The following is a 13,812-nucleotide window of genomic DNA, read 5'->3' as shown; positions in this document are numbered from 1 at the left end:
AATAGAGTAGGGAAAAGAAGAATATTTTGTTCCTCATTTCTCTGAAAGTTTATTTAAGTAACCTCTGCACCCAACATGGGGCTTGAACTTACAACCCCTCAATCAAGAGTCATATGCTCTTCCAGATGATCCAGCCAGGTACCTCTGTTCCTCGTTTTTAATTCAGCAGGCCTGAGAATGTCTTGGTACACAGTACCTGAAGAAAGCCATCATGCTGGAGAAGTTCCTTGGGAGATAGATGGGATTTGGGTTGTTTGTTCAGTGGGATATCTGAGACCCAAACAGAAGTGATACTAAGGAACTCCTCAATAGGGCCCAAAAGTTCCAAGGCAGTTGGTAAATGACAGTTACAGAGAAAGCGGGGACAGAAAAACATGTAGGGGAATGAATGATGCACTAGGCCCAGGAGATGCTGAAACTGTGTAATAAAGCCATCACATCACATACCTTTGAGTATTTATCTGACAACTCTCTCCTCGCTCCTTACTTGCTTCCCATTTTCAGCATGTTGGACAGCAGTAATCAGCCTCACTGGAGCACTGAGCTCGCAGGAGAACAGCTACAGCAGAAAGTCTGTCAGTTGCAGGACCAGCTGGACGCTGAGCTGGAGGAGAAGAGAAAAGTCTTACTTCAGCTGTCCAGAGAGAAAGGTAGGTCAGGCTGTGAAGACCTTTTCTCAAGTGAGGCATCTTCTACGTCTGGTATGGGAGAAGGGAACTTGGGTCAGCATTTTTCCAATCCCCTCACATGATCCTATTTTTGTGTGGATCAGGGATAACTAGAATAAGAACACTGGCAATCAGATCAGATTTAAATCAAGAAAGCATGACACCTACCTCACATGCAGAGGTTTTTATATGTAAAGTTTTCATTTGAGAGGATGACTACTCTTAATTTTATTGTTTTTATTTATTTACTTGCCTTCTAAGAGAGAGAGAGAGAGAGAGCCAGGACATAGGGAGAGGGAGAGAGAGAATCTTAAGCAGGCTTTGTGCCCAGCACAGAGCCTGAAGCTGGGCTCCATCTCACGACTCTGAGGTCTTGACCTGAGCCAAAATTAAGAGTAGAATGGGCGCTCAACCAACTGAGCCACCAAGGTGCTCCTTAAATTTATTGTTTTTAGACATTCACTTTATTTATGCAAGTGCCTTTTATTCTTACTAATTATTTTAGAGGTGACTGGGAATCTTGCTTTTTGATTTATTTTGTTTTAACGCCTGATGCCTCAAACTGCAAAGCAAATTACTGCTCCTGGTTACCATTTCCATTTCCCCCATCTTAACTCTGAGATCATGGTAGATAGTTATTCTGAAGATTTTTAAATACTGTCAAAGAGACCTTTGTCTTACTTCTTTTTGCTAGGCTGGACCTTGATATCTAGTCATATCAAAGTCAGGTTTCATTAGATTCTAGTATATTCACATAGAAGAGTGAAGGAAAAGAAATATGACATCAAGAAAAATAGAGATAGGAACCATAAAGGGATAAAACCCAGAAGCACATGCTAAGGACCTTATAGTATGTATGAGATACAAGTGAAGTATTGTAAAGACCTTGGGGTAATCTAATCTAAACTACCCCCTCTAATGCATGCTAATGAAGTGATCACACTAAACAATGATCACCTTCCTTCCCTGAAACACCCATACTCATCCACCCAAACACATGCATGCAGAAATGCCCAAATGCCCATTCTCCCTCCCTCCAGGTCAGGGTGGGAGTGAGAGAGGTGCCACAGGAAGCCAGTAGCATGGAAGTCAGAATGGAGCTGGGGAGGAGTTGGAGAGATACCGGTTTGGCTGGTGCTAGCAAAAAGTTTGCACTGTAGGGTCACCTGGGTGGCTCAGTCAGTTAAGCATCTGTGTTTGGCTCAGGTCATGTTCTCAGAGTCCTAGATCAAGCCCTGTGTCAGGCGCTCTGCTTGGTGGGGGAGTCTGCTTCTCCCTTCCCTTCTTCCTCTCCTCCCCACCTCATCCTCTCTCTCTCTCTCTCTCTCTCAAATAATTTAATAAATGAACTCTTTAAAAAAAAAAAAAAAGAAAAGTTTACATTGTAGAACTGCCTGCCTGACTCAGTTGGTAGAGTATGCAACTCTTAATCTCACAGTTGTGAGTTCAAGCCCCACATTGGGTGTGGAACCTACTTAAAGTTAAAAAAAAAAAAAAAAGTTTGCACTAACCCAGTCAAGTGGCTTTGTTTGCTGCTGCTGGTGGTTTTGGTGTGTTGTTTTTCTTTACAGTTCTGCAGGTCTTTTTTGTTTTGTTTTTGGAGTCCAGTGTCAGCTCAGTTTTCTGGGTCAATAAAGCTGGAACCCCTTTGTAGAAATAAGATGGAATTGGCTTCTCTAAAGGTAAATTTATAAAATAAATTAAACATGAGTGGGAAATTTAATTCGCACTTGGTCCAGCTTTAAGCATGATTACTGCTAACTACAGAGTTTCAACTTTCTGGATGGATTTTTCTCCTCCAGCTCAAAACAGGGATCTGCAGCTTGAAGTCACCAATCTGCTTCAGAAGCATAAGCAGGAAGTAGAGATCCTCCAAAATCAAGAGACAATTTCCCAGTCTCCTGACAGGCAATCTGAACCAGCCACTCACCCAGCTCTATTCCAAGAGACCACTCCAACAGAGGTAAGAGCCTGTCTAATCAAGCAAGTTCCTAAACAGAGGGATCCCCTTTATAGTGGGATCTCTGGCAAATATCCCTGGAAGAGATGATGCTTGAGAGCAGTCTTCAGAAGGCTGTGAGATAGCTTCATGAGCTCCACACATTTTTGCCACCCTTTACAGCTCACAGCATTTAGAATGCTTTTTCAGATGAGGACTTGAAATGATCAGCTGAAGAGCAAACCGCCATTAGAGGCTGTGTAACTTACTGGGACTACTGAATATGAGCAACTAGGGGAGAAAGCCCTTGTGAAGGGACACAGCCCCCTTTTACTCCTGCTGCTGGTATTTTATTATCACTGACAACTGCTTTGAGAATAGTTATTCCCGTGCCTCTCATATTTCTACTCCCTTTACCCATGCTTTTCTCACAATAGCCCTGTGAACCAAAAAACCAAGAAGAAAAGAAACTGTCCCAGATGTTAAGTGAGTTGCAGGTATCGCATGCGGAGACGGTGCTGGAACTAGAAAAGACCAGAGACATGCTCATTCTGCAGCGCAAAATCAACGTGTGCTATCAGGTGCAAGAAAAGGTGGTACAGGAAGGGGGTAGATAAATGGATACTTGGGGACCACTTCCATGCTGGGAATGAAGTGAGGCCCGAGTTTCCAGGGCTGTTGCGAGGCGGTATGCTGCCATGTGCAACACAGAATGTGCCGTTGTTCGATGCACTTGAGGACTCGCGCTTGCCCGTGGCACCTTGGCAGTAGAAGCCAGTGAAGGGGCCAGCTAATGAAAACGGCAGGTATGAATCTTCTGGGTTCCAGTTTCCCCAGAATTAGGAAACTATTATCCTATGGCACCAATAGCACAAATGGTCCCGGAGAAGTATGTGGTGACCCCAGGATTTTTTCTAGTGGATCAGTTTGTCCTGTTAATGAGATAGTGGAGTCTCCTTTAGCCGAACAAGTGCCACCTTTTTTTTTTTTTAAATGATTTTCTTTCTTTCTTTTTTTTTTTTTAAAGCTTTTATTCACCCACTTGACAGACAGAGATCACAAGTAGGCAGAGAGGCAGAGAGAGAGAGGAGGAAGCAGGCTCCCCGCTGAGCAGAGATCCCGATGCAGGGCTCGATCCCAGGACCCTGGGATCATGACCTGAGCTGAAGGCAGAGGCTTTAACCCACTGAGCCACCCAGGTGCCCCCAAGTGCCACCTTTTTATCTGGGCCCTTTGGTGCTGGGCCACTTAGATAGAAAAGTTCAGACGTCATTTTGTTTCAGGAGGAACTGGAAGTGATGATGACAAAAGCCGATAATGAAAATAAAGATCACAAAGAAAAACTGGAGAGGTTGAATCGACTGCTAGACCTCAAGAACAATCGTATCAATCAGCTGGAAGGTATTTTGAGAAGCCATGGCCTCCCGCTATCCGGCAAGTCTTAGTCCTTTGTTCTCATTTTGGACCCGTCACGTAGCTAATGCCTGTGCTGTCTCTGTGCACCTGCCTGGAAGGCGGCCCTTTGCGTCTCGGCATGAGTCATGTCCCTCCTGTTCTTTGTCCTGCCGTCTTTGGTGTTTTCATACGTGGTTAACGGCTTCTTTTCCTCTTTCGTGTCAGTGTCTTCCTCTGATTCCTCTGGAGAGTTTCAGTAGGGCCCAGCAATTACTGAATCTGTTTTGAGAGTGGAGAGCATGTCACTGTCAGCTCCCAGGGTGGCGTAACACACTCCCTCTCTCAAGATTTTTTCCTCAACCCAGGCCAACATAGAGCTTTATCATTCATCTTTCATCATTCTTTTCTGTGGCTTGTCTCTAAAAGTCTCTGAATTCTTTGTTGCAGTTTGAGGATGTTGACGTGACAGGGCAGCTGGCCCGAAACTTATGCAAATTTCAAAGTGCGGTACTTCCTTCATTTAGTAGAGTCACTGCTGACCAGGAGCTGGTCTCAGTCTCACCTGTCAAGAATATTGGCTTTGTATTAGACTCAATTTTCAGAGACCTGACTCACACTAACCAAATTCACCAAAGATTGATATTTAAATCAGAATGTTCATTTATTATTTTATAATAGTGGCTATTTCATTGCTGCCATGAGAATATCTAGAACTACTGTTCAGGGCAGCCCTCTCTCTGGAAAGCAGAATCAGGAAGCAGCTCACTTAGTGAGCGTGGAACTAGAATAAAGGGAGATGGGTCATGCTGGGTCATGATTTATCCATGCCAGGACGAGTCTGTTAAAAAGTCACTGCCATGTAACAAAGGAAATCCTCCCTTGGATTGAAATTCTCAAGTCTTTCACATTCAGGGTCTTTCTCCTGGGACAGTGCAGGATAAATACTTTTTATCTACATCTGGAGACTCATTTGCTTTAACTTATAGTTCTTTCATTCCTGGAAAGATCAAAGAGTTTTTCATATGTTTACCAGTTATTTGTATTGTGTCTTTTGAGGATTGCCTGTTTCTGTCCTTTACCTGTTTCTTGATAGCATTTTATTCATTTGTAGAATTTCTTTATATGCTAAAATTATTAGCCCTGGGTCATGTAATGCAAAACTTTAAGTCTAGTTTAGTTATGTTAATCTCATCAGTTAAGAAACCATTAATCTAATCTTTGTGTTCCATTTATTTTGGGCAGGAAAACATTCTGATGTATTCAAAGTATTTTTTTCTACTACATTAACTCTTAATATAGGAATTTCATCATTGACACATTGTGATGATTCAGATACTCCCCAATTTGAAACAGAGTATGTATCAGAGTTTCTGACTGGTGGATATGGGAGGTAATGCACAGATTTGGTAGACTGTCTTACATATCTTTTCATCCCTTTGCCAATATTTTCAACCTATTTCCAGGAAGTTTCCTCTCCAGCTTTTTACTCCATTACTCTTTGACTTAAGTGGATTTTTTTCTTTTCTTTTTTTTGGCCACCTTATGTTGGAACCAAATTCTTAAGAGAATGAAGATTTTTTTTTTTTTAAGATTTTTATTTGTTTATTTGACAGAGATCACGAGGAGGCAGAGAGGCAGGTGGTGGGAGGAGGGGGGAGGCCGGTTCCCTACTGAGCAGAGAGCCCAATGCGGGGCTCGATCCCAGGACCCCAGGATCATGACCTGAGCCGAAGGCAGCGGGTTTAACCCACTGAGCCACCCAGGCACCCCCAGAATGAAGATTCTTGTGACTCATCTGGCTAGCAGGGAAATCATTTCTTGGTAGAGCCCAATGTCATGTAGGAGGCACTATGACTATAACTTGGTATTCTTTCGATCACCCACATCCCAGATTTTTGGAAATACTCCTATTTTGTGTTTCTGGTGCTTCTCTGTTGGAATTAACAATTCATCGAACCTTGCAGTTAGATAAAACAATGACATCTGTAGATGAAAGTGTGCCTCCAGTGTTTTCCTGAACTTAGCATTTACTTTCCAATCATTCATTTCGTACCTTATCTCTAAAGCAGGGCATGAGTTAGTTGGCCGTCAGAATTCAAAGCTCCTGGCTGCCATTCTTTTGCTTTTCCTTTTGAATTACATGGTGTCTCAAAATCATCAACAATGTGGACTTTCATCATGATTTTTATTCTCCTTCTGTCCAACTTATTTTATCCTAAGGAAGAGCTCTCTATGCTTTAATGGATGGGCAGTTTTCTTTTCCCTCTAGAACAGCTCAGAGATGTGGCTTATGGCACCCGACAATTGTCCTTATGTCTGGAAACACTGCCAAGTCATGGAGATGAGGAGAAAGTGGATATTTCTCTGCTGCATCAGAGTGAAAATCTTTTTGAACTACACATCCACCAGGCCTTCCTGACATCTGCTGCCCTGGCTCAGGCTGGAGACACTCAACCTACCACTTTCTGCACCTATTCCTTCTATGATTTTGAAACACACTGTACCCCACTAGCTGTGGGGCCACAGCCCCTCTATGACTTCACCTCCCAGTATGTGGTGGAAACAGATTCCCTTTTTTTGAACTACCTTCATGGGGCTTCAGCCCGGCTTGATCTATACCAGGCCATAGCCAGTGAGCACCACACTCTTGCAGCTGCGTGGATTTGCTTTCAGAGGGTACTAGAGACTGTGGAGAAGGTCCATGGCTCTACCACACTTACTGGTAAGTGCTGTCAGCTTCCCACAGCTCCCAGAACTAATGTGGAATTTCCCAGAGTCTATAGCTGCTCTTCTGGTGGTTTCCCATTTTCTTCCTCTGCCTTTATTCTTAATCCTTGCCACACCATCTGTATCCTCCATGCCTTTCATACCTTCTGCTATCCAGGAGCCAGTGGAGAAAACTTTGGGGTGTTAGAATACTGGATGAGGCTGCGCTTCCCCATAGGACCCAGCCTACAAGCAGGCAATAAGCGGAAGAAAGCTCAGGCCTACCTGTCAGCCAGTGTGCTTGGAGTCTGGGCGTCCCGGGAGGATAAGGTGAGAAGAAGGATGTGCTCAAGCATCTCAGAGGAGCCACAGCCAAGCAGTTCATGAGAATACCTCAGTCTTCCACTCTTAATAAGTATTTGCTGAATGTGAATGAAGGAGAAAAACTGTCGTGCCACAACCAGTCCAGATTCTTTCCTTGGTCAGGCTTGGGTGTGAAATGAAATCATACCCTTGGAACTAGCTGTCTCCCCTGCTGTGAACAAAATAGCTTCCCTATTGCATTCTCTAAGATAAGGCTTGAGGGCCGGCACCTCTCTCAAATAACTATCTGCCAGAGCCAGTTTGCAGGCAGGTGAAAGTCATTAGGTTTCTCCGTGACCCAGTCAGAATTCAACAGTTCCTTAGGTATAGGCTTTCCCTCATCAAGGGTGCTGGGGTTCAGTTACAACTCTCTCAGCTTGCCCTTTTCCTTCATCCAAGACCAACATCTTTTCAGTCCAGATTGGAGACTTGGAAGCATCAGAATGAGCTGCGGGTGGAAATCATCAGATGCTACGGCCTCCGGAGTCGGCGGCTGGGAACCCAGCCCAGTCCATACGTCATGTATCGCTTCTTCACTTTTTCTGACCATGACACTGCCATCATTCCAGCTAGTAACAATCCCTACTTCAGAGACCAAGCTCGATTCCCAGTGCTTGTGACCTCTGACCTGGATAAGTATCTGAGGCGGGAGGCCCTATCTGTGTACGTTTTTGATGATGAAGACTCAGAGCCTGGCTCGTACCTTGGCCGGGTCCAAGTGCCCTTGCTTCCACTTGCACAAAACAAATCCATTAAAGGTGGGAGTTCAAGATTATTACATCTCTCTTTTCCCTGCCCAGTGTTGTCTTCCTATCTTACTTTTCTTTGATTACTTGCTTGCAACAGTCTTTTAAAAAACCTGCTGAGAGAGGACTTTAGAATATGGTCAAGAGCAACAGAGCAGAAGACCTGGTGCCTCACTAATCCTACGGAAACATTGGCTGCTTCTGTTTTTTGTTTGTTTTAGCAGCAAAAGCAAGATTCTTAAGTGGGTAGAGCCACCAACCTAAAGTCCATACATCCATCTCTGAAAAAACCTTTTCTGACTCTAGTGGTTCCTAGTATTTGTGTTTACTTAAGGCCTGTTATTTCTTAGCCCATGATGAGATAGAGACTCTAAGCTATGTCCTTAATACTCTCCCGTAATTTTCTTGCTTCTCTTAAGCACACGTTAGACTTTCATGCCACATCATGAAAAATTTCTTGAACCTTTTTTCCACCAATATGTAGCTGACATGAACTTAGGAAGGGTCGACTCTGGTTCCAGTATTGGGAGGGTGAGGCAGGGGTATCAGTGCTCTCATTACCAAGTATGGATGGGTATAGCCAGTACCAACTAAGTTTAACAAGCTTCTGGATGTTCCAGAAAGTGTGTGAGGAGGCCTCCCTCCTTTCAATACCATAAGAACTAAAAAACAAAACAAAACAAAAAAACCCAACACCTTTGCTCACAACTCATTCTTTACCAAAAAGATGAGGCAGTATGGACCATCTGTTAAATTGATCAGTATTAAAAATCAGAAGCCTAGCATTTAGAAAAAGCTGTTTTGCTGAAATTTTCTTGGCTTTTGTTATTTTAGAAATAGGGACTACTTAAGTGTAGATAATGGTTTCTTTGGTCTACCTAAGACTTAGCAAGCATTAGGTAACAGTAATAATAATGCAGACATGTTTATTGGCTGGGTGACTGATGACAAGCAAGATATACCTTTCCATATGTCTTTTGACTATCACTTCCTGAAACCTGGAGCTACCCATCTTCCCCTACAAATATTCTAAGTGAATATTAATATTCACTGCTATTTTATGTTACTTCTGAGTGTATTATCATCATGCTTATGTAATAGATATTAATGACAAAATATGGTAAAATTCAAAATTGGGGAATAGATAATGTGCTGGTAAATCCTTGCCTGCTTCATGTGATCAGATCTTATTAATGTCTGTGTGTCTCTCAGGTGATTTTAACCTCACTGACCCTGCGGGGAACCCCAATGGATTTGTTGAGGCACAACTGGATTGGAAGTCTTTCTACCTACCGCCAGAGAGCTTCCTGAAACCAGAAGCTCAGCCTGAGGAGGACACCAAGAACAGTGTAGAGATCTCATCTGAAGAGGAAAAGTCTTCATTTTCTCCCCAGGTAGCAGATCTCCACCAGTCCTGTGGAGCATTTTTGAGGAAAGCAGTATTAAAATTGTAGTAAAGAAATGCCTTCTTGTAATGTCACATGTTTGGCAAACTTATTCTGCATCCCTCATAGTGCCGTGAGCCTACCGAGGAAGCAAAACCCTGGGTTTTATTGTTGGGAGGAGAGAGAGATGGCATCTCTCAGCTCTGTGGCAGGAGAGACATGAAGTCTCATGCTAGGCTGTTAAACTCTCATCTTGTAAGGCTGTCTCTGATCCTTCTATTTAGGACCAGATGGCATTTGCTGAAATTCCCATTGAAGCTGGCCAGTATCAAGCTAAGCGAAAACCTCCACAGGTAGGAGAAAGAAAGGAAAGGGAACACCAGGTTGCAAGCTACTCGAGAAGAAAACATGGCAAAAGAACAGGCGTCCAAGGGAAGAACAGAATGGAATATCTTAGTCGTAACATCTTAACCGGAAATACACTACAAGTAAGGCCTTAGAAACTCTACAGAATTAAAATATGGGTTTTAGGGTCCCCAGATATATTATTCTCAGGTAGAAGCAGACACCCAAAATAAGCGGTAATCATGGTTTTTTTGTGGCCAGCATATGTTTTCTCAAACACAAATAGCTTAATTAAATTCTGAACTATTCATTTCAGTGTAATTTAGTTTAACAGCTTATGGACTCTGCAATTTATACTGAGAATTTTACCAGTCTACCTCAACTATAGTCAAAGTAAGTTAAAGAACAAGTAGTTATTGAACAACTACTATATGCTTGATACTGTCTTTTCTTCATAGGAAACTGGAGTAAAGTTACTATGTAACACCTAAAAGTATATGAGATTGTAAATATGTATTTTATGATTAAATAAAATGATTATATATTATAATGTATACTGTATCGGTTGCATAATTACATTTATATATAATTATTTTATGAAATGATTATAATTATACAATATATATATACAGTTGACCCTTGAACAACATGGATTTGAGCTACGTAGATCCACTTATACATGAGGGTTTTTTTCAATAAATACAGTATTATGAATGTATTTCACTTCCTTATAACTTTTTTCCTAATTTTTTTTATAAGTTACAAGTTTATTCCCATAACATATTCTAATACATATCAAAGTTTCAAGCAGGTCCTTTTGAATCTCAAATAAGAAATTACAACATTCAGCTTTAATTAAAAATAGGAAAAGGGTGAAGATGGTCATTTAGTCTAAAATGAAAATGCAGAAAATGTTTATTTTGGTTGATCTGTGTTGATGCCATATTTCTCCTTGAGAATCTTCAGCTGCTCTTCCTTCCTTTTTGTGTCCATCTTCTGAAATGCCCTGTTGGCATTATAGTACAAAATCACCAGGTATCTGTTATAAACATTGAATCCTGAAAGGTTATCACATACATTCTTGGCATCAAACATACCTCCATAGACCACATAAACTGTTCCTCTAGTTTTGGGTGTGTTTCCCACTTGGGTTTGATGAATAGGACCATATTTCCCAAATATGTCATATATTTCTTCAGCTGTGATTTTGTATGGTGAATTTCTTATGTATAAAACCCAGTTTACTTCAGGTGGAAGTCGAATGTTCCCCCTCTTGGCTGCTTGCATTGCCATCTGGGTGGGCTGATAAGGTTGCCGCAGCAAACACTAGCATTCCTCTGGACACCTCTGGAGCTCTACTCTTTTTTTCCCCAAATTTTTATTTAAATTCTAGTTAGTTAGCATACATGTAATTTTGGTTTCAGGAGTAGAATTTAGTGATTTATCACTTACATGTAACACCCAGTACTCATTGCCACAAGTGGACTTCTTAATACCCATCACCCATCTTCCTCTCTCCGTCAACCCTTATTGTTTCTCTTTTGTTTGTTCTCTATTGTTAAGAGTCTCTTGTGGTGTCCTTCCCTCTCTTTCTTTCCCTTCCCATACGTTCATCTTTTTGTTTCTTAAATTCCACATATGAGTGAAATCGTATGGTATTTGTCTTTCTCTAACTGACTGACTTCACTTAATATAATACACTCCAGCTCCATCTACATTGTGGCAAATGGCAAGATTTAGTTCTTTTAATGGCTGAGTGATACTCCATTGTATATATAAACCACATCTTCTTTATCCATTCATCAGTCAATGGGCATTTGGGCTCTTTCCATAGTTTGGCTATTCCTGATAATCCTTATGATTTTCTTAATAACATTTTTCTCTATCTTCCTTTATTGTAAGAATATAGTATATAATACATATAACATACAGAATGCATTAATCAACTGTTTATGTTATTGGTAAGGTTTCTGGTCAACAGTCGGTTATTAGTAGTTCAGTTTAGAATGGGGGCCAGAAGTTATATACAGATTTTTGGTGCCCTTAACCTCCCTGTTGTTCAAGGGCCAACTGTAATTATATTTGTTGTCTTTATTCTGAAGCAGGTGAACTACACTGAATGGAAGTTCTCAGGGCTTAAGAGCTCCAGAGATGATGGTTTAAAAAATCAGCAAAAGGAAGAGGAAATGACATCATCCCACTCAGCAGTGCTGCAGAAAGAAGCCCTAAATCCTATAAATGGTATTGTCTTTTTAAAATCCAATTTCCTGTTTAATCACTAGATTATTTTCTCAAGCCAGTTATTAATTATTTTCATCTTGCATTGATAAACTTTTCATGGAAAATGAGTACTGAAGATCCTAGGCTTAGTTTTACATTACAAGTGTGCGGGTTAGACCAACCAAGTCTGGAGTTCTCAAAGTAGCTTTCTGTGTATTTCAAGTTAGTTAGCTTGCCAGTTTAGTTATCTAGCAAGTATTTCTTGTGTGTTATAGTTACAAAGAAATAGGAAAAAGAGTGTGGTTGGCTTATTTGTGATGTTGATCCAAATTTTTTTAATTAAGGCAAAGCTTTTTTGTGTTACAGTGAAAGGTAGACATGGTTTCAGGTTATAGTATGGGCAAACTACATAATTCAGACCAACTCCTGCATTGATGACAACCAAAAAGGTGAAGTTAATATATTTTTTAAAGATCTTAACATTTCTTAAAAGCATTAAATAGTCCATAAGAGAGGGAAGAATTACCTAGCTCAATCAGGGAGATGACCGAAGCTCAGAGAAGTGAGCTGGTACTGCTTCAGCTCTGAGACATTTCCAGTCTCAGAGAAGTAGTGGAGAGACAGAATCATGCTTTTGGTGGACTTTTGGGGTGGAGAAAGAGGATGTAGTCTGAATCTGGTGTCTTCACATCATAGGAAGATGTCTACCCTGGGCAGAATTGCCCACTTTGGTCTAGGACTCAGAAGTCAGCACCAGGCTGAGTCTCTTATGTTCTGAGAGGTAGCACTGTGCTCTGGGCACTTGCAGGGCTAGAGAGACAAGGGCTGACCCAGTGCCCACCAGGACTCCAGATACCAGAATTATCAGACAGTGCTTGCTAGCTTCATGGAGATAAAAGCTGAACTTTAAAATGTCAATAAAGAACTGGAGCTATGAAAAAAATTGAGATCATAAGTTTTTTAAAAAACTTTGTCTTTAAAGAATTTCAAACTTACATAAGAGCTGCATGACTAGGACAGAAAAATTCATATACATACAAATTCACACAAATTCACCAACTTCTAGCATTTTCCCCACTTTCCGCTTTATCTTTTAAGCATTGGAGTATAAGTTGTACATCTCACCTCCCATTACTGCTATATTTCAGCAAGGAAAAGGAAATTATATGACCACATTCAAGTTATCAAGTTTGCAAACTTATCATAGATACATAGTACCTGATGTCCAGTCCATTCTCAGAATTTGCTGGTTGTACCAATGATGTCCATTATTAGCAGTCTTTTTTTTTCCTTCTTATCTAACCCAGAATCATACATTGCATTTGGTTATATCTCTTCAGTTTCCTTTAATCTAGAACAGTTCCTCATCTTCATCTTTCCTGACAAATGACATTTTTGAAGAGTATAGGTGAGCTGTTGTGTAGAATGTTCCTCAGTTTGGATTTCTCTGATGTTTCTTTGTAATTAGATTCATGGGGCGCCTGGGTGGCTCAGTGTGTTGAGCCTCTGCCTTCAGCTCAGGTCATGATCCCAGGGTCCTGGGATCGAGCCCCGCATCGGGCTCTCTGCTCAGTGGGGAGCCTGCTTCCCTTCCTCTCTCTCTGCCTGCCTCTCTGCCTGCTTGTGATCTCTGTCTGTCAAATAAATAAATAAAATCTTAAAAAAAAAAAAGAGTTGTAATTAGATTCAGGTTATAAATTTTTTTTACAGGAATACCACAAAAGTGATATTGTGTCCTCCTCATTCTATCACATTAGGAGGTACATGGTGTCAGTTTGTCCCATTATTGGTGATGTTAACTTTTATCACTTGGTGAAGAAAGCATCTGCCAGATTTTTTCAAAAGTTATCATTTTTACCTCTGTAATTATTAAGTAATCTATGAGAAGATATTTTGAGACTATATAAATATCATTTTCCTCATCAAATTTCACTTGATAATTTTGGCATTCATTTATGGTCTTTTTGCCCGAATCACAAAGACTTTACAAAAATATGTTGCAAAATTGTAAGTGTATCAGTAGAAATTATAGAACTGGGAAGCCT

General features: G+C 41.0%; 1 protein-coding gene and 1 pseudogene across 2 annotated transcripts in view; one reads left to right on the top strand and one right to left on the bottom strand.

Moving 5' to 3' along the window:
• The window catches only part of LOC111153138 (RPGR interacting protein 1), a 91,484-nt gene that overhangs the window by 48,985 nt on the left and 28,687 nt on the right, over positions 1-13,812 (top strand). Inside the window, exons 10-19 of the mRNA XM_022511929.1 lie at positions 505-650; positions 2,471-2,631; positions 3,045-3,188; positions 3,891-4,041; positions 6,272-6,724; positions 6,887-7,038; positions 7,487-7,829; positions 9,030-9,211; positions 9,487-9,690; positions 11,650-11,788. Of these exons, the coding sequence (XP_022367637.1) occupies positions 505-650; positions 2,471-2,631; positions 3,045-3,188; positions 3,891-4,041; positions 6,272-6,724; positions 6,887-7,038; positions 7,487-7,829; positions 9,030-9,211; positions 9,487-9,690; positions 11,650-11,788 (2,075 nt within the window). The remainder of the gene's footprint in view (positions 1-504; positions 651-2,470; positions 2,632-3,044; positions 3,189-3,890; positions 4,042-6,271; positions 6,725-6,886; positions 7,039-7,486; positions 7,830-9,029; positions 9,212-9,486; positions 9,691-11,649; positions 11,789-13,812) is intronic.
• On the bottom strand, positions 10,292-10,868 carry LOC111153156 (annotated as a pseudogene). Its single transcript, XR_002640984.1, has one exon. The product of XR_002640984.1 is annotated as a splicing factor 3B subunit 6 pseudogene (transcript).

This window comes from Enhydra lutris, unplaced genomic scaffold (genome assembly GCF_002288905.1).
Source record: "Enhydra lutris kenyoni isolate GAN:26980312 unplaced genomic scaffold, ASM228890v2 scaffoldscaffold31, whole genome shotgun sequence".
In the NCBI taxonomy this organism is placed as follows: domain Eukaryota; kingdom Metazoa; phylum Chordata; class Mammalia; order Carnivora; family Mustelidae; genus Enhydra; species Enhydra lutris.
Note: the sequence above shows the minus strand (reverse complement) of the source record. Positions and strands in the feature narration are given on the sequence as shown.